At 45.2% G+C, this 17,219-nt stretch overlaps 3 protein-coding genes and 2 long non-coding RNA genes across 5 annotated transcripts; 1 reads left to right on the top strand and 4 right to left on the bottom strand.

Annotated features, from left to right (window-relative positions):
* Nucleotides 1–913: 913 nt before the first annotated feature.
* LOC6903054 (kunitz-type serine protease inhibitor-like) lies at nucleotides 914–1,329 on the bottom strand. Its single transcript, XM_002132742.3, has one exon. The coding sequence runs from the start codon at nucleotides 1,285–1,287 to the stop codon at nucleotides 1,048–1,050; it is 240 nt and encodes a 79-aa protein (XP_002132778.2). The 5' UTR covers nucleotides 1,288–1,329; the 3' UTR covers nucleotides 914–1,047.
* Nucleotides 1,330–4,365: 3,036 nt separating this feature from the next.
* On the bottom strand, nucleotides 4,366–5,369 carry LOC26534069 (uncharacterized). The gene is made up of 3 exons (XM_033379850.1): nucleotides 4,842–5,369; nucleotides 4,560–4,775; nucleotides 4,366–4,490 (listed from the first exon to the last, which is right to left on the bottom strand). Exons 1-3 carry the CDS (start codon nucleotides 4,882–4,884, stop codon nucleotides 4,366–4,368), a joined length of 384 nt encoding a protein of 127 aa, XP_033235741.1. The 5' UTR covers nucleotides 4,885–5,369.
* Nucleotides 5,370–6,166: 797 nt separating this feature from the next.
* On the bottom strand, nucleotides 6,167–7,156 carry LOC117184050 (uncharacterized). The gene is made up of 5 exons (XR_004469219.1): nucleotides 6,936–7,156; nucleotides 6,741–6,815; nucleotides 6,568–6,681; nucleotides 6,349–6,512; nucleotides 6,167–6,291 (listed from the first exon to the last, which is right to left on the bottom strand). It is a non-coding gene; the product is annotated as an uncharacterized lncRNA (long non-coding RNA).
* Nucleotides 7,157–9,231: 2,075 nt separating this feature from the next.
* On the top strand, nucleotides 9,232–11,016 carry LOC117184048 (uncharacterized). Its single transcript, XR_004469217.1, has 6 exons — nucleotides 9,232–9,338; nucleotides 9,472–10,154; nucleotides 10,210–10,344; nucleotides 10,400–10,582; nucleotides 10,640–10,799; nucleotides 10,889–11,016. It is a non-coding gene; the product is annotated as an uncharacterized lncRNA (long non-coding RNA).
* A 1,091-nt stretch (nucleotides 11,017–12,107) lies between these two features.
* Nucleotides 12,108–14,461, bottom strand: Cog8 (conserved oligomeric Golgi complex subunit 8). The gene is made up of 5 exons (XM_033380091.1): nucleotides 14,189–14,461; nucleotides 13,653–14,125; nucleotides 13,369–13,582; nucleotides 13,129–13,313; nucleotides 12,108–13,071 (listed from the first exon to the last, which is right to left on the bottom strand). The coding sequence occupies exons 1-5, from the start codon at nucleotides 14,259–14,261 to the stop codon at nucleotides 12,280–12,282; spliced, it is 1,737 nt and encodes a 578-aa protein (XP_033235982.1). The 5' UTR covers nucleotides 14,262–14,461; the 3' UTR covers nucleotides 12,108–12,279.
* Nucleotides 14,462–17,219: the final 2,758 nt, after the last annotated feature.

Genomic DNA, 17,219 nt, shown 5'->3' on the forward strand with positions numbered 1-17,219 from the left:
GATATCCCGAGGCACTGAATCCACAAAATGGCCTTCTCATAAATGTCAACTTTCGAGCCGTATTGTAAACTCTAAACGAAAGTGAATTGAATTTGGCACTTAACACCGCGTGCCCTACCCTGCCCTGCCCTGCCCTTCTGAGGGTGGCGCAGAGTCAGTCGGATTCAATTTTGCACTGATTCAATTTGGATACTTTTACTTATTCTTTATGCAAAATTATTGCCGCAACGTATTGAGTCGGATCAGGGTCGGGTTTTGGGCCCAGGGAGGCCCATGCCCTGCCTGGCAGGGTGGGGCTGTTCAACGAGTTGGAAAACACCCAGGGATTTCAGCAGAGACACCACCGAGCCCCGAGCCCCCCCCCCGAGCACCGTGACTCCGCACTGAGACTCTCGGCGAGGCCTTTGCGTGTATGTAAATTCGCAAACAAATCACTCGAGCTCGGGAAATACCCTTAGGGGAATCCTTTAGTTATCCTTTAGCGATTTTTCAAATAAACATGCAACACATTTTTTAGAATCCCACAACCCCCCGCCCGCCCCTCTCCACCCTTTGGAGCCAAAGTTTGACGCGTTTTTTTTTTTGTCCTGGGGTATCAGATTTCCGCCAACTCGTTCGATCTCCCCTGCTGACGTGCATGATGATGATGACAATGCCAGAGTGCGCCTCGAGGACAATCGGCTGACATGTGGGAGCGTATACCGTTATGGGCCAGGCTAATGGCCTGCCGCGGGCCAAACGCCTCTGACTTTGACGGATTTTGCTCGCAAATTCGGTTTGATTTGCCTGATTAGCTTTTGGGGAATCCAGATCTCGCGAGGATGGAGCTAATCGCCTGGGAAGAGCCTAACGAAGGCACAATGACTCTCCAACCCAGCCCTTGCGGATTTCTTGCTGTGGATAACGAAAGAGCTAAACAGGACACCAGTTTATTTGTCTATCAAAAAGCTTATTAGCTACCGCGCAGGCTTCACGCAGGCTTCACGCACGCTTCACGCAGGCTTCACGAACGCTTCACGCACGCTTCACGCAGGCTTCACGCACGCTTCACGCAGGCTTCACGCAGGTCTTGGTGCACTCTTCTAGGGTCTCGAACCGATTTTCATTGCCGTTGCAGCCTCCATAGAAGAACGTTTCGCATTCGTTTTCGGCTTTTTTGTAGGTATATCTGGGCAACACCATCCTACACACTCCCTTCACACCCGGCGGCTGATCGCAGGGCTCTGCCTCGGCCACGTTGACAGCGCACGCTCCACACAGCATCCAGAAGAGCAGCAGCAGCTTCATTTTGGCTCAGGTTCGGCTTTCGGCAGAACCAATGATGAACTAATCAATTGCCTGCTGTTTTCCTCGGCTCTTGGCATACGGCAGAGCAAATCCATTTTGTTGGATTAGTTTTGGCTTTGCAGTGGAGGCGAGGGCCAGGCCTTAACACTCTGAAGGTTCTGGTATTATAGTATTTACATATGGTTATGGAACATACGAATATATTCAACCGAATAGATAATACGATAAAAGTTCTATAATACAGGTGTTCGCTTAGAAGTTCCGCCTTCAATTTGTCATGGAAAATGGAGTATAATTCAAAGAAATATTTATATAGCGACTCTACATAATCTGTCAGTAGGGTTGCCCCCCGCCACACATTGCAACCCTGGGAGCAGTGTTGAAAAGCAAAGACCGAACCCAGCTACCAATAGAAGGCATATTTGCTGATATATTTCCCCGGATAAGGGGGAAACCGGGTCTACAAATGTCTGAGGCCGAGCTTACTCCAGCCTGAAGTAGGTGCCTTACAAGATCTGCCACCGTTTCTTTCAGTGTAGCTTTGGTTGCCGTGAACCTCGGCATTCCATGACTTAATTAGCGAATGCCGTGTCTCGGTCGGAGGCGACAACGGCACAAAAGGATCTGCAATCAATATCCAAGTGCAAGTGGGGGCGGGGCGGGCCACGCCCTGGAATGCACGTCATTATGACAATGGCGAGCCACCTCCTCCGCGGCGACCCCATTTACTGCTCCCCACAAGCTCGACTCCTTCTGGGGTTTCCTTCCACGGCAGCTGCGAGAGAGAACAAAAAAAAAAAACTGTCGCGTTGCAACAAAGTTGAGTTAAAATCTGCTGCTCAGCCCCAGTCCCCCCTCCCCACCCCCACCCCCGCCCTTCGAGCTGCTGCTCGCTTGCTTGATAGTTTTTTGCAGCTCTTTCTCGGTTCTTTCTTGTTTTTATTTCACAATTTTTATTTCATACACACACACACAGATGTGGGAGTATCTGTGCATGTCTGTGTATATTATATTATTGCAACGCGAACCAATAACCATCGAGCGGGCAGCTGGAGACGCTGATGCTTCAGAATGCCATTGGCTCTGGCTACCCAGAGCCCATCCTCGTGCCGGACACAATGGCCACCCCCCCCCCCCCCCTGCTCCTCCATTGACCTGATTCACCTGTCCGCACCCAGAGATATCTTACGGATGCGACTGGGAATACCAACAAAAAAAATAGCTGGCAATGGCAATGTGGGTTGTCCTTTCCATTTCCCCATTTCCACATTTCACATTTCCTTTTGTGTTGTGGTTATGATAGCGAAGGTGCCAGCAAGTCGAGCGGCAGACCACAGAGTCCGCCGCCTGCCGCCCACATCCTTGGGTGATGGGATGGCAAGAGGTCATCCTGGGGGGGGGAGTCCTGCCAATATAATTTATTGAAGTTCTGGCATTTTTCAAAATGAAATTCTTTTTAACGATGATTGAACCTCGTACGTGGGTGTATGTGTGTCCCACTCTGTCCCTCTCTCTCTCTCTCCCTCTCTCCTTTACTCGCTCTCTGGAAAAAACTTGGATCCATTCCATTCTGATGGGTTTTGCACGTTTGGCCTGTCCATTGAACGCCATATTATTGGTCGATTGAAAAGTAAAACATTTTTTATTATCCGCACGTGTGCCGTGCCACCCACTGCCACACCCCTAACACAATGTACCGTTATATGACCAGGGGCAGAGAGAGAGAGAGAGAGGGGGCTGGGGAATCTAGGAGCAGGTTGTGGGTGTGGGTGTGGGCGTGCCTCTGACCACCTGTCGTCCGATGGGGCATCCATAAAACTTTCGACCCAACAACTACCCTTGGGTGAGCCGCCTCCAGTTACAGCTTTCTCTGAGCTCCTTTCTCTCGCTCTCTCTCTCTCTCTTTCTCTCTTTCTTTCGCTCTCTCTCTGTCTCTGTCTCTGTCTCGGCCAGGTGAGCTCATGGGTTTTATGATGCCCGACCCTCCCACAGCCCAGCCTCGACCCACTTTCGGTTCCTTCATATTTGATAAGCAAGTTGGTGGGTTCTTTTTTTCCTTTTTCTTTTCCTTTTTACTGTTGCGCCCCATCAATATCCTTCAACTGCTCGCCATCTCTCTCTCTCTCCCTCTCTCGCACTCTTTATATTTCTCCCATTTCTCAATCTGTCTTTCTCTTTCTATCTCTATGTTTCTTTCTCTCCCTCTCTCTCTCTTTCTGTGTGGTTATAAAAATATTTCATTCAATTTTTTATTCCTGTTTGGCGCTTGCTTGGCCCTCTCGCTCGCTCTCGCTCTCGCTCTCACCTCACCTCACGCTCCTTTCTCTTTCTCTTCTCCAGCTACTTCTTCGTCGTGCTCTTCCTTCTCCTTCTTCTGTCTCACTTGCACTGCTCCGTTTTTATGTCCAGCGATTTATTTTGCCGAGCCAGCGGACCACACGGTTTCTCATTTTTTTTTTTTTCCTTTTTCTCCTCCACTTTTGTTATTTTTGCTGTCTTTTCTCTCTCCGCCTTTCGGCGGCCACAGGTCGGCGGTGTCCTGTACACTTTCCCCCTCACCTCCCCTCCCCACTACCACCTCCCCCCCTTCCTTGCAGCCGTCTTCGGCTTCATAATTTCCCGCCCTGTCCAGAGCATTGTCTGCTCTCTCTCTCTGCTTTCTCCTCCAGTGGGTGGGTGGGTTGGCTAGGGGCCTGGTGGGTGGTCCAGGGTTGCCTCGGAAAAATAGCGCGTTTCCTCATCGAATATGTCTGCGGCCACTGCTCCTGCCTCAAGTCTCTTCTGGTCAAGTCGGGGCCTCGGCTGGGCTCGTTTTCCCTCGGTTCGGTTTGGTTGGGTTCGTTTAGGCCAGGTCCACTCCCTACCTACCTCCCTTCCCACCCTGCTGGCCATGTTTGTTTGCACTTTTATAACAATGTCAGCCAGTCCGCGCTTAGGCCATATACTCTCCCTTCCACCGACTGTGCTTGATGTCATACCTCCGCCACACTCGCCACACTCGCCACACTCGCCACTCGCATGGGGTGTCAAGATATACGAAGATATTTATAGCACATGCTAAGAATGTTGCGAATGTTGTCAGTTATGGAGCAATCTCTGAACAGTTCTCAGAAGTATAAAGAGGACGCCTCCTCTTTGAAATTTAAGCTGATAATTAAATCCATTTAGAAACCATTTAATTAAGTTTGGCCTCCATACGATTTCTAGAAGAAACAAGGAAGAATAATAAAGATAAACATATCTACATGTACGCCAGCCAACCCCTGGCTCACTCGCTTCGCTTGTTCGGCTCATATGAGTACAATATGGGCACCCAAAGATCACTTTACTGGCCCACGACCAGTCGTGCTCCTGCTCCTGCTCCTGGTCTTGGCTCTGCTCCTTCCACCACTCCCCTCCCCATTTGGTCATTTGGCAATTATCCCGATAAATTAGCAGCCGGACAATGGCCCAGCAGCGTCGCGTCGCGTCGCCTCCATCCCAGGACACTGGACAAGGGATGGACATTATTCAGCGAATTCTTTGGGAGAAACAAACCTGCGCCATGCCCCAACCTGATTCGTATGATACGCACTGTCGCAATGCCACTTTTTCCATAACTCTTATTCGTGCTAAAAGATTACCGACCACATCCAGGAACGGATGCCGACATTAGCTGATCGAATGGGCCATCATGAAGACTGATTCGTGTTTGATCGGAGTGAACAAGCACAGCCTACTGCCCAGGAGAATAAAATATTGCCCCCAAGTCCCGAAGTCCCGAAGTAAATATTGAGCAAGCAATCCATGCCCCACAAAACCCCAAATGTCAAATTCGATGTTGTGTGAGAATACTGGAAAAATATCAGTATAGTCAGGAGCGTGCGGTGTAAAACACAAAAAAATAAAATTTTAAAAATTCTAAGTTTCTAGGAATATTTATTTCGTTTTTTTCCACTTAGGTTTAAGCATAAAGTGATTATTTTTTTTATAAAAAAACCAAAAAGTGAAAAAAAAATAAAAAACCACACTTTATACCATTTGAAACATTTCATCACAACGGTGCTCAGGGTCAGCGAGGTATACTTATACATTTCGAACACAGTGTAAGCATAAATGGTGTTGTGGTGGTAAAGTTTTTGTTTACTTAAATTTTAACTTTTTCTAGGCAGCAGATATCACCACACGGCTTATACACGGCTGATACACGGCTGATACACGGCTCGACAATCGTCTGGGCAGGACACTACGTTTCCCAGGGAGTGACACGGATTCCACAAGATATGCAAAGACATCGGAAATTAAAAACTATTCGCAATCCAATAGTTGCACATTTTTGGTCGAAAAACCAAAAAATTAAAATCGAGAAACAAACGCAAACAACAATTTCGAACTCTGAAATGCAAATATTGACTCTATATTTTGATACTAAAAATGTTTATATTTTGATACTACAAATTATTATATTTTGATACTAAAAATTATTATATTTTGATACTAGAATACACACAGATGTCTAATTATTTTTATTGATAGCGAATAGGCCAGTTAGTTCTGTACACTTTGGGTATACGAAGGATGATTCGTATGATACGCAGTGTAGAACCTTGTAGCTTATTATTCCCCATGAAAACCTCTTGGCTCAGAGTTGGTTGGAACAACGTACAAATTCTTTTATTTAAATAACACATGTTTGCATTGGAAATATCTGTAAAACTAAAGATGAAATCTTGAATACCTTTCTCTCGGGGGATTTTACACAGCTGCGAGTATATCTAAAAGAATTCTTAGTTGGGGTACATTTTCCAAGCGGGGAATTGGGATATCCAAATCAGCATTTTGCTGGAAACTTTTGGAGACCTACCCCATTCTGATTCAGGCAAATAATTAAACATCTTTATGTACTTTAGTATCAAAATATAATCACGAGTAATATAATTATTAGTAACAAAATATATTTTTATCCAGTCACACATCTGAACGTGTACCCGATGAACACAGTCTATATTTTCCGATAGCCGAATCCTAGAGAGAAGATACATTTTATTCCAATTTGGCAAACCTAAAACCATTTATACTTACAGTGTCGAACAAAGTATTGGTTCTACTTGCGAGTCTTTTCGGAGCCCTCAGATCCCTCAGATTGCCCGTATTTATGTAGGGGTGTGTAAAAACTATCCGAAGAAGCCGTGTTGTACCTCATTGTGCCACCACAGGTATTTTGCCAAGTATTTATGAATATGGACCTAGAAAAAAGTTAAATTTGTATCTATTCAACCTAAAACCCAAATTTATGCTTACGTAGAGTGCCCGTATTTATGTAGGTTTGTGTAGAAAAGCGGAAAACTGAAGTATATGTTTGTAGTTTTGTATGTTTTGTGGTTTGTTTTTGGACGGGTATTTATGAATATGGACCTAGAAAAAAGTTAAATTTTGATCTATTAATTCAACCTAAAAGCGAAATTTATGCTTACTCTATGCTGGCGGCTCTTGTTAAACAATCAATAGATGTGTATCTTGGAGAAGTATTATTATGTTGTATCTTATCACTAACCATACAGTATACAGTAGAGACGGAAAGGTTAAACAAAATAAATAATTCAATCGGCAGTAATAATACAAAAATATTTTTGAAGAATATATTGAAAAAAAATCAAGTTCAAACTAACGTTCATCGTAGTAGCCCTATAGAAGGAAAGATGCCTCGCCGCCGAGCTTCACGTCGTAAGCTGATGACCAAGACAGCTGACCAAACGGAGGCTCAAACCAAGTCCGAAGCTGTATGGTTAGTGACCTTATTCACTTTATGCTTAACTTTAAAAACTAAAAAAAAACAAATCACTTTTATGCTTAAACCTAATTGAAAAAAAAACCGAAATAGATATTTTTCAAAATTTAGAAATTTAGAATTTTATTTTTATGTGTTTAACTTCCGACACTCCGAACTATACTGATATTTTTCCAGTATTCTCACACAACATCGAACTTGACATTTGGGGTTTTGTGGGGCATGGATTGCTTGTTTCAGTTTTTCTTTTGAATTTTGCGTTGATTCGTATTTTTATGAACAGAGACGTTATTCTGTAATAATTCCGTTTTATCGAAATGCAAGTCTTCGAATGCTTTGAGTGTTTGATCTCTTTATCTAACAGAGTGGTATCACCTTTCCGAGGGGCTATGATTAAAGCCTTCATGGCGGATAGCTCGGCCAAGACTTCGAGACCTTCTGTGCTGCAGAAGACTCACTCGAGTCTCCGGTCTCCTCTTGGGGGGTGAGCCATGCACATGACCATTTTATTGCTTCTTATAATCATTTTTTTGATCGTAGCTAGCGTTTTTGTATATTTTAGGTTCCTAAGAAATTAACGATGCTCTCCCTAAGCCGTATCACTCCTCCGTATCAAGTTTCCACTGAATTCTGCACAAGTCTGCATTTATTTTGGGAGGTGTAAACTTCAGTGGTTCTTCCACTCAATCGTTTTGTAAAATCACAAAATTTCCCAGTAACCGAACCCGCGATGAGGCACAAAAGGCTGCCCAGTGGAAGAGCGGAGGGGGTGGGGCTTGGCGTAGACCTGGTTGTGTTTTTGACCCACTATGGGACCGTGGTGGGGAACGGGGTGGCCTCCGCGGGAGTGCAATAATATTTTTACTTTAGTGCCGGACGATCAAAAAGCGGCTCTCTGCGGTTGTCCAACCGCCAAGCCAACGGCAACGCCAAAGCCAAAGCCAAAGCCAAAGCGGAGCTCCACCGTACCAATAATTCTCTAACCTCCGTCTATATCCTGACTAAAGCGTCGACATGGCGGGTCAGATTGAGCGTGGTTACGGGAAGGAGTGGATTGGTCTGGACACGAGCCGCGTTTATAAGCAATTTCGCGAACAATGACTAAATTTCGAGAAAAGCGAGCGACGATTTTCCTGCTACTGTTGTTTTTGTTGTTGTTGTTGTTGTTGTGGTTCTAGTTGCAACTTGCAATCGAATGAATCTGAATGCAACGCAGTGCGCCGAAAATTGGAAAACATGGCAGCTGAATGGACGAAAACTAGTGGAGCAGGAACCAGAGAAGGCATTGGAGACTGGGAAATGGACATGGCAGAGAGAGACAGAGAGAAAGCGAGAGAAAGAGAGAGCGCTCAACATTCAGCGGCGGCTCATCGTTCAACGTCAGTGCCGGATGCGTTTTGTGGCCACGGCCTTTGTGGGTGCAGCCGGTGGCAGGGGTATGGGTACGGCAGGAGCTAGAGCCGTGTACGCAACCGGAGCGGGATCCGGTCGGAGGCTTCTGTATTTTTAAGTCCGCCACTAAATACAAACGAAAGCACTCAAGCACAAGTTGGCCACGATTTCCCTGTCCCCGTCCATTGCCGGCCTACTCCACGCACACACGCGACGAGCACGCATTCCATTCCATTCCATTCCATGCCCCTTTCGTACGGCCGTAGTGGCAGCAGTGGCAGTAGTCCGGGCTGTAGTCCGGCCTGGACTCGTCATAGTACAAATGGAATTTGGGATTTTGATTGCGAATCGAAATAGATTTTGTGGTATTTGGGCAAGCAGTGCGAAACAAGCGACTAACAACCTGAGTCTGTCTCTGTGTGTGTCCTTGTCCGTACGTACTACGTATCTATGTTTGCGCTGTGTGTGTGTGTGTGTGTTCATTTGTTACTTTGGCATCGCACGGACAACACTGCGTATACGCGCTTTATTCCATCCGTTGATTGATTGAGTTTGTGGAGGCTTTTTACACGCTTTACGCTCGCTGCCTTCGTTTTTGAGAGCCCTTCGATTATTCGATTTTGCATTTTGCATCCGGACCGCACCTCACCGCCCACCGCCCACCACCCGCCACCCACCACCCCCTCCACCCTCTATAGATCGGGTCTGTTTGTGCTGGTTTTTGTGCCAGCCATTCGTTCCTGTTAATTCCGTTACCAAGTTGATTCTGTTAACCGGGAAAGCCGATTTCGCAACACCTGAAAAATTGCTGCCAGAAAAAAAACGAAATAGAGGCAAAAAGTACATATATGGGTCGGTCTCTCAACGCCAGCAAGCGGAATATTTCAAAAAGGTTTGCAAAATGTTTCACGCTTTGAAGGGTGGACCTATCAGTCCTTCACTCCATATATGAACTCTAGTCTAAACAACACTTGAAAGTAGTGCTCTAAAGAATTCAGTTCTTTATATATTACCCCAATTCACAGCCCAATGAGCTTGCAACAATACCAATTCCAATCGTACATAATTTGTACCACAAAATGGTTTATGGAACCATCGACAGACGGGCCAACGGAGCGATCAGTCCATCCCCCCGCGTACTCAGGGTCCACGGCGGTCGGGACTTGCGAGACATGTTTTAGGCCTCTTCTTCAAGATGCTCTCTGCTTGAGTAACTTCTGAGGATAACAATGCCCAGCGACTTTATCGACTTGAATTATCGGTAAAACGGAATTATTACCGAAAACTGTCTCTGTTCATAAAAATACGAATCAACGCAATAATTCGAAAGAAAAACTGAAACAAGCAATCCATGCCCCACAAAACCCCAAATGTCAAGTTCGATGTCGTGTGAGAATACTGGAAAAATATCAGTATAGTTCGGACTGTCGGAAGTTAACCACATAAAAATAAAATTCTAAATTTCTAAATTTTGAAAAATATCTATTTCGGTTTTTTTTTTCAATTAGGTTTAAGCATAAAAGTGATTTGTTTTTTTTTTAGTTTTTAAAGTTAAGCATAAAGTGAATAAGGTCACTAACCATACAGTATACTGTATGGTTAGTGATAAGATACAACATAATAATACTTCTCCAAGATACACAAGGCATAAAAATACTTCTCCAAGATACACATCTATTGATTGTTCAACAAGAGACGCACGCGAAGAGTAAGCATACATTTCGCTTTTAGGTTGAATAGATACAAATTTAACTTTTTTCTAGGTTCACATCATACATACCTGGCAAAAAAAAAAACTACAAATCATACGGCTGTAAACTGTGGCGGGTCAATAAGGTACAACACGGCTTCTTCGGATAGTTTTTCTACACAAACCTACATAAATACGGGCACTCTACGTAAGCATAAATTTGGGTTTTAGGTTGAATAGATACAAATTTCACTTTTTTCTAGGTCCATATTCATAAATACCTGGCAAAAAAAAACTACAAAACTTACGGCTGTAAACTGTGGTGGCACAATCGGGTACAACACGGCTTCTTCGGATAGTTTTTTACACACCCCTACATAAATACGGGAATGGATCTCAGGGCCCCGAGAAGACTCGCAAGTAGAACCAATACTTTGTTCGACACTGTAAGTATAAATGGTTTTAGGTTTGCCAAATTGGAATAAAATGTATCTTCTTTCTAGTATTCGGCAATCGGAAAATAAAGACTGTGTTCATCGGGTACACGTTCAGATGTGTGACTGATAAAAATATATTTTGTTACTAATAATTATATTACTCGTGATTATATTTTGATACTAAAGTACACAAAGATGTTTAATTATTTTCCTGAATCAGAATGGGGTAGGTCTCCAAAAGGGTCCAGCAAAATGCTGATTTGGATATCCCAATTCCCCGCTTGGAAAATGGACCCCAACTAACAATTCTTTTAGATATACTCGCAGCTGTATAAAATCCCCCGAGAGAAAGGTATTCAAGATTTCATCTTTAGTTTTACAGATATTTCCAATGCAAACATGTATTATTTAAATAAAAGAATTTGTACGTTGTTCCAACCAACTCTGAGCCAAGAGGTTTTAATGGGGAATAATAAGCTACAAGGTTCTACACTGCGTATCATACGAATCATCCTGCGTATACCCAAAATGTACAGAACTAACTGGCCCATTCGTTATCAATAAAAATAATTAGACATCTGTGTGTATTCTAGTATCAAAATATAATAATTTGTAGTATCAAAATATAATCATTTTTACTATCAAAATATAGAGTAAATATTTCAGAGTTCCAAATTGTTGTTCGCGTTTGTTTTTCGATTTCAATTTTTTGGTTTTTCGACCACATATCCTGTGGCATCCGTGTCACTCCCTGGGAAACGTAGTGTCCTGCCCAGACGATTGTCGAGCCGTGTATCAGCCGTGTGGTGATATCTGCTGCCTAGAAAAAGTTAAAATTTAAATAAACAAAAACTTTACCACCACAACACCATTTATGCTTACACTGTGTTCGAAAACGTATACGTATACCTCGCTGACCCTGAGCACCGTTGTGATGAAATGTTTCAAATGGTATAAAGTGTGGTTTTTTATTTTTTTTCACTTTTTGGTTTTTTATATTTTTTTTTCACTTTTTGTTTTTTTTATAAAAAAAAGAATCACTTTATGCTTAAACCTAATTGGAAAAAAAAACGAAATGAATATTCCTAGAAATTTAGAATTTTTAAAATTTTATTTTTTTGTGTTTCACTCCGCACGCTCCTGACTATACTGATATTTTTCCAGTATTCTCACACAACATCGAATTTGACATTTGGGGTTTTGTGGGGCATGGATTGCTTGCTCAATATTTACTTCGGGACTTCGGACTTCGGGGGGATATTTTATTCTCCTGGGCAGTAGGCTGTGCTTGTTCACTCCAATCAAACACGAATCAGTCTTCATGATGGCCTATTCGATCAGCTAGTGTCGGCATCCGTTCCTGGATGTGGTCGGTAATCTTTTAGCACGAATAAGAGTTATGGAAAAAGTGGCATTGCGACACTGCAAAATGCTGATTTGGATATCCGCATCTCTTGGATGCATCCTCTTGGAAAATGTTCCCCAACTAAGAATTCTTTTCGATATACTCGCAGATGTATAAAACCCCCCAAGAGAGCATGCTTTTATTCAAGATTTCATCTTTAGTCTTACAGATATTTCCAGTAAACACATGTACATACATGTGTGTATGTATATATGTACATATGTATATGTATACTATTACGACAAACAAAATTTAAATATGGGAATATGGATTAAACCTAGAACTTGTTGTTGGGAATGACTCATCCCTCGGCAGCAACGGGTAAGTTGAGGACGGGCTTTGCCTCCAGAGCTGGTTCCTGGGCAGGCTGTGACTGGACCAGCACCTTGGTGGGCAGGAGATGCTTGAGGGGCTCTAGGATGCGCGCCTGCTGCAGATAGGTGAGCTGCTGCTGCTCCAGCTGCAGGAGGCTTATGCCCAGGTGAACGGTGAGCGACTGGGGCGGGAAGATGCCATGGATGCAGCGCTGGACATAAGGCACCAGGTCGTAGGCCAGGCAGGAGCACAGCTTCACGAAGTTCTCGCGCTCGTTTCCAGTGAAAGCTTGCTGCTCCTGGCGGTAGAAGGCGAGCACTCGCTGGGCCACCAACTGCAGGGACTGCTGCAAGCAGCGCGTGACGTCTGTGGCCAGCGCCAGCGGGGCGCAGAGCCGCAACTCGTTCAGCGCATTCAGATAGCCGTTGCAGAGGGCGGCCAGGGGGTAGAAGTCCAGGAGCGTCTCTGGAGGCGCAAATGACTCGTTCTCGTTGGCGGAGAGCGAGGTGGGATCCACCTGCTTGCGCGAGTGGAGCGTAACCTTGTTGATCAGCGTGAACCTCTCCAGCTCCTGCTCAAAGTGCTCGTTGACCTGCTCAATGCTGGCCTCGAACTTGCTCTGCACCACGCCCACAAAGATGGGAGCCATTAGGGCCCGAAAGTCGGCCCCGACGCGGCTGAAAGAGAGCCCGAAGTACATGCACTGGCCCAAAACCGTCTCAATGGATCCAACGCCGCGATGCAGATCCTTTTCGAGGGTCTCCAAGAATGCATTAATCTGCAAACAGCGAGAGGTTATTATCAACAGGAGAATGTCTCCCATGCTATTACCCACTTTGTTGTGCAGCCACGCCTGGAAGAGGCGATCGCCGTTGCAGCTGACGCCCTGCAAAGGCCTTAGACTACTGCCCTGCGCCTTGCCAGCGCTCTCTTCCTCGGGGAATATGGCCCGGTACTGGGTGATGATGTTGAACAGATTGATGCGCGTGATCTCAATGGTCTTGGTCAGATGCTGCTGGGCTGTAGGGACGCTCAATGAGTCAGAGAATCTCTTGGTATGTATTCGATAGCTTACCATCCGCTGTGGGAATGGCCCCAAGGCAGGAGGTAAGCCAGGAGTCGCGAGCCTGCAGGAACTTCAACTTCAGCTCGTTGTCCCCGAAAGCCTGCATGCGCCTCAGGTATCCGACGATCTGCAGGCACTTGGGCAGCTGCAAATCCGAACGAAGCTGGGCCACCAGCTGCACCAGCATGGTGTGCCACAAGGCCTCCACGGCGCGCACAATGCTCTGAAAGGGTAAAGTAAATGCTTGTAATAAACCTCTTTGGGCGGGGATTCATCGAGAACACAAAACCTACATTCACCACAGATATGTGGCCTTGATGCTGGCCCAGCTTCTGCACGTAGGCGGCCAGCTCCAGGGCCTCCTCGTAGCGTCCTTCGCGTATGCAGCGCTCCATCAGCTGCGGCAGCTCGAGGATCTCCAGCAGTTGGGAGTTCTTCTGCAGAGTGATGGAGTTGAGGCGGCGCTGCTCGTTCAGCTCCGCGGAGTCCTTTAGGAACTGCTCGCACTTGCCACTGAACTCTGGCAACTTGCCAATCAGAGTGCCCACCTGCTCCTCCGTCTTCTGGAATTCGTTGAATATCGATCGCGAGTTCTCCGCCGTCGTGATGAAAGTCTTGTAATTGGAGATGGCCAGGTCCTGGGTCTGCTCCAATATGGTCTTGGTCTCGTCGGCCAGGCGTGTTTGCTCTTTTTTTAGCTGATCCACCTTGTAGGTGCCTAGCTTCCCGAGATAATTATCCAATTCTGGATTGCCACGCAGATTGTCTCGAATGGAAGTGAAAACATTAATTTATTTCCTGTCGCAGCTGCCCATATATGATAGTATACCTGGCACACCATCGGGGAATATCAATTTGAGCACCCTTTCATTCTCCAGATCCATTGTATCTACAAATTCCATTAGTTTTTTGTGTACGTTTTAAAAATTTTGTTCAACATCTGTTGGTTAAGCAGCTGATCAAGCAGTGTTGTAAAGCGGCCGTACAATATCGCACTAAGGCATCCGCGGAAGAGTGCTGTGTAGTGCCGCGTTCGCAGTATTTCAAGGGCCGGCTGCTATGTCACTCAGCCAACTGTTGTGACCGTTAAAATTCAAATTGAATCAGCTTTCCGTAAGTTTTATTTGTGTGTTTTCTGTCACCTTTTTATGTCTGTCTGTTTAATGGCAGCACCTCTCTGCTCTACACCCGTAACCTGCACTATGTGCTGTCTGCCCAGCCTGTGTACCACTGCTGGTGCTGTTGCTTCGGTGAAAGTAGAACGTTTATTTGTCTGTTTGCTAAAATTTCAAACATATTATCTTTGAAGTCTGTCCGCTTGTATGTCTCTCTCTCTCTCTTTCTTTCTCCCTCTTTCTGTCTGTTCATGTTGTTGTAAGCCATGCGTCGCATTTCCCCCTGCCCCAACCATAATGAACACGAGTTGCAGTTCCAATCAGAGTCGCATGGGAAACTGCCTTCTGCCACAGCCAGTGGGGCACTTTCATCGCGCCATGAGACAGCATCCAGCTGCTGCTGCTGCTGCTGCTGCTGCTCGGTGCAGACATTTCGGCGTCTCAAGCAATAATTGCAGACTAAAGATGAAGCTGATGATGCAGCTGATGATGATGATGATGATGCTTCCCGCTGGGAGATGAAGCACTGATGGGGATGGGTATGCAACGCGTGGTTGTGGCCGCTAATGGGATTGTTCTGATTGCATATTTAAGACATTATTTCGAGTGCAAAATAGCTATAGACTATTTCTATAGCGCTGAATGCCCCTAAATACTCATAATTAGCCGTCAATTGAGGATCAAGTTTCGTAAGATCAGATAGGAGCTGATAAATCCATGATATGCATTATCAATCCGAAAGGATGAGAATGCAATATCCTTTCGATTTTAGTCCTCTGAAGGAGGGTTTCCCAAAGAATGTAAAAGATACGAATTATATTGCTTTCCTTGGAGGACACTCAAAAGAAGGTACTTTCGAGGGATTTAAAAGGGATGTTTTCGGCATAATATCTGCCTTGAACTGGATTCATTCCAGCTAATAATCTTTCTTCCTTCTTACAGAGAACTAATCGCTTCTGGTGCAAGGTCCCCCAAGGTATCCACTGGAGGAGACCCAGCCCCATTTATTCGCTCTTTTCAAGTGTCTTACATTTCTGAACCGCACTGTATGCAGGTACAAACGTAGGTGGAACCGGGGCCCCATGATTAAACCAACCAAGTGCCGTGAACCGCAACCAAAGTTATTATTTTTACACTTTCACTTGCTCTACCCCAAAAACAGCAAAATCTCACAGATCTCGCGATCTACGTACTTCTTGGTGCCACAATAAAATTCCCTGAGTTGCAGGAGCAAACGGGAATGGCGAAACACAGTTTGGGCGTTCAAATTCAAAAACAAAATCCATCCAAAGTCCACATGCAAGCCGTGTTTTATTTGTAGCAAGTATTTGTTGTAGTACTCGTGGGTGTTGCAAGTATTTCGCAATCGGAAACATTTGGCAGGAAACCAGTTTGGGCCCAGCGTCAGGCATGGGGACCACCCATTCCATCCCATCCGAAGCCCCCCCGCGATCCCCGCCCCAAGTCGTGGACGTGTGCCCAGGCCAAAGACCTACTCAATGGGAAACTTCGTGGCGGCATGTGGTAGGCCAATAAAAAAAATAAGGAAAAATAAGTACAGTAAAAAAAGAAGGCAGCAAAAAACAGTACTGTTCTTGTCGTGGCTTGTGGGCGTGACAGGGGGGCTGGGAAAGACATAATAAACACACAACAATAATTAAACTGAGGTTAGTCCGGCCACCAAGTGGCTTTCAACAGTTCTGTCCAGTCAGGCGCCAGCGAGGGCCAGTCGATAAGTTATGGGATCTGAAAGAATTAGCAAAGGGAATTTTGGTCCTTATATATTCCATGCGTCTGATCCGTCGGATCCAATTTAAGGGGCTTTGTTTTAAAGAATTCCAAAAGGACTTTACAATGGCTGTGACAAGACTGGAATGGAATATATTTTGCTGTTGCATATGCCAAGCTTACTCCATTCCTCTAAATTCCTATATAGAAAATTAAAGTAAGCAAAAACTAAAACTCTAAAACTATACCATACTCTGTTAAAGTGGCTGTGATTGTGAGGAGATTCTCTCCTTAGCTCTACTCAGAGCTACTCTACTCTAAGAACACCTTAGAGCAGCCCTCGGCCAACTGCAACACTCCCAATCAAGCCTTGAAGATGCGCGCCAAAACAAGCTTTGACCGTCTAATCCCCAGCAGCAACATGCAACGCCAGCAGCAGCAGCAGCAACATCTGCGGCAGCGGCATCGGCAGCAGCAGCAACAGCAACAGCAACATCCACAGCAAATGAATCAAAACAAAAACCCAAGCAACAACAATGTTCAGGTCCACTACTGACCTACTAAGCAGTCGAGACGACGCACTCGTCGTCGTATTGCCAGCCCCGAAGACGTATCATCGTCTCTTGGGTCTCAGTGCCAGTCTCTGCCTCTGCCTCTGTCTCTGCCTCTGTCTCGGACTCGGCTCGAACATCGGCCGCTCTTCGTTGGCGTTGCGTGTGGCGCTGTTTCTTGTTGGTAGTATTTATTTTTGTTGATTCTCTTCGGATACCCTGTGCTCGTGGAGAGCAGAAGGGTAGATGATGTATGCAGCGTGTGTATATATACATACATATATGTTATAGGAAGACACATTATTTTCCCAGACATCCCTACCGCTATCTGATAAACTACACGAATCGTACAGGAAAAAAGTTACCAACTTTGAAAGGTCACAAATTTTAGCTGGTAATCATGGATGGCACTTCTTAAATTTGAGCAGAGTTAAGAACAATAGTAAACGAAGGGAAGATAAAACTC

The sequence above is a fragment of the Drosophila pseudoobscura genome, chromosome 4 (assembly GCF_009870125.1).
Source record: "Drosophila pseudoobscura strain MV-25-SWS-2005 chromosome 4, UCI_Dpse_MV25, whole genome shotgun sequence".
NCBI classification, from domain to species: domain Eukaryota; kingdom Metazoa; phylum Arthropoda; class Insecta; order Diptera; family Drosophilidae; genus Drosophila; species Drosophila pseudoobscura.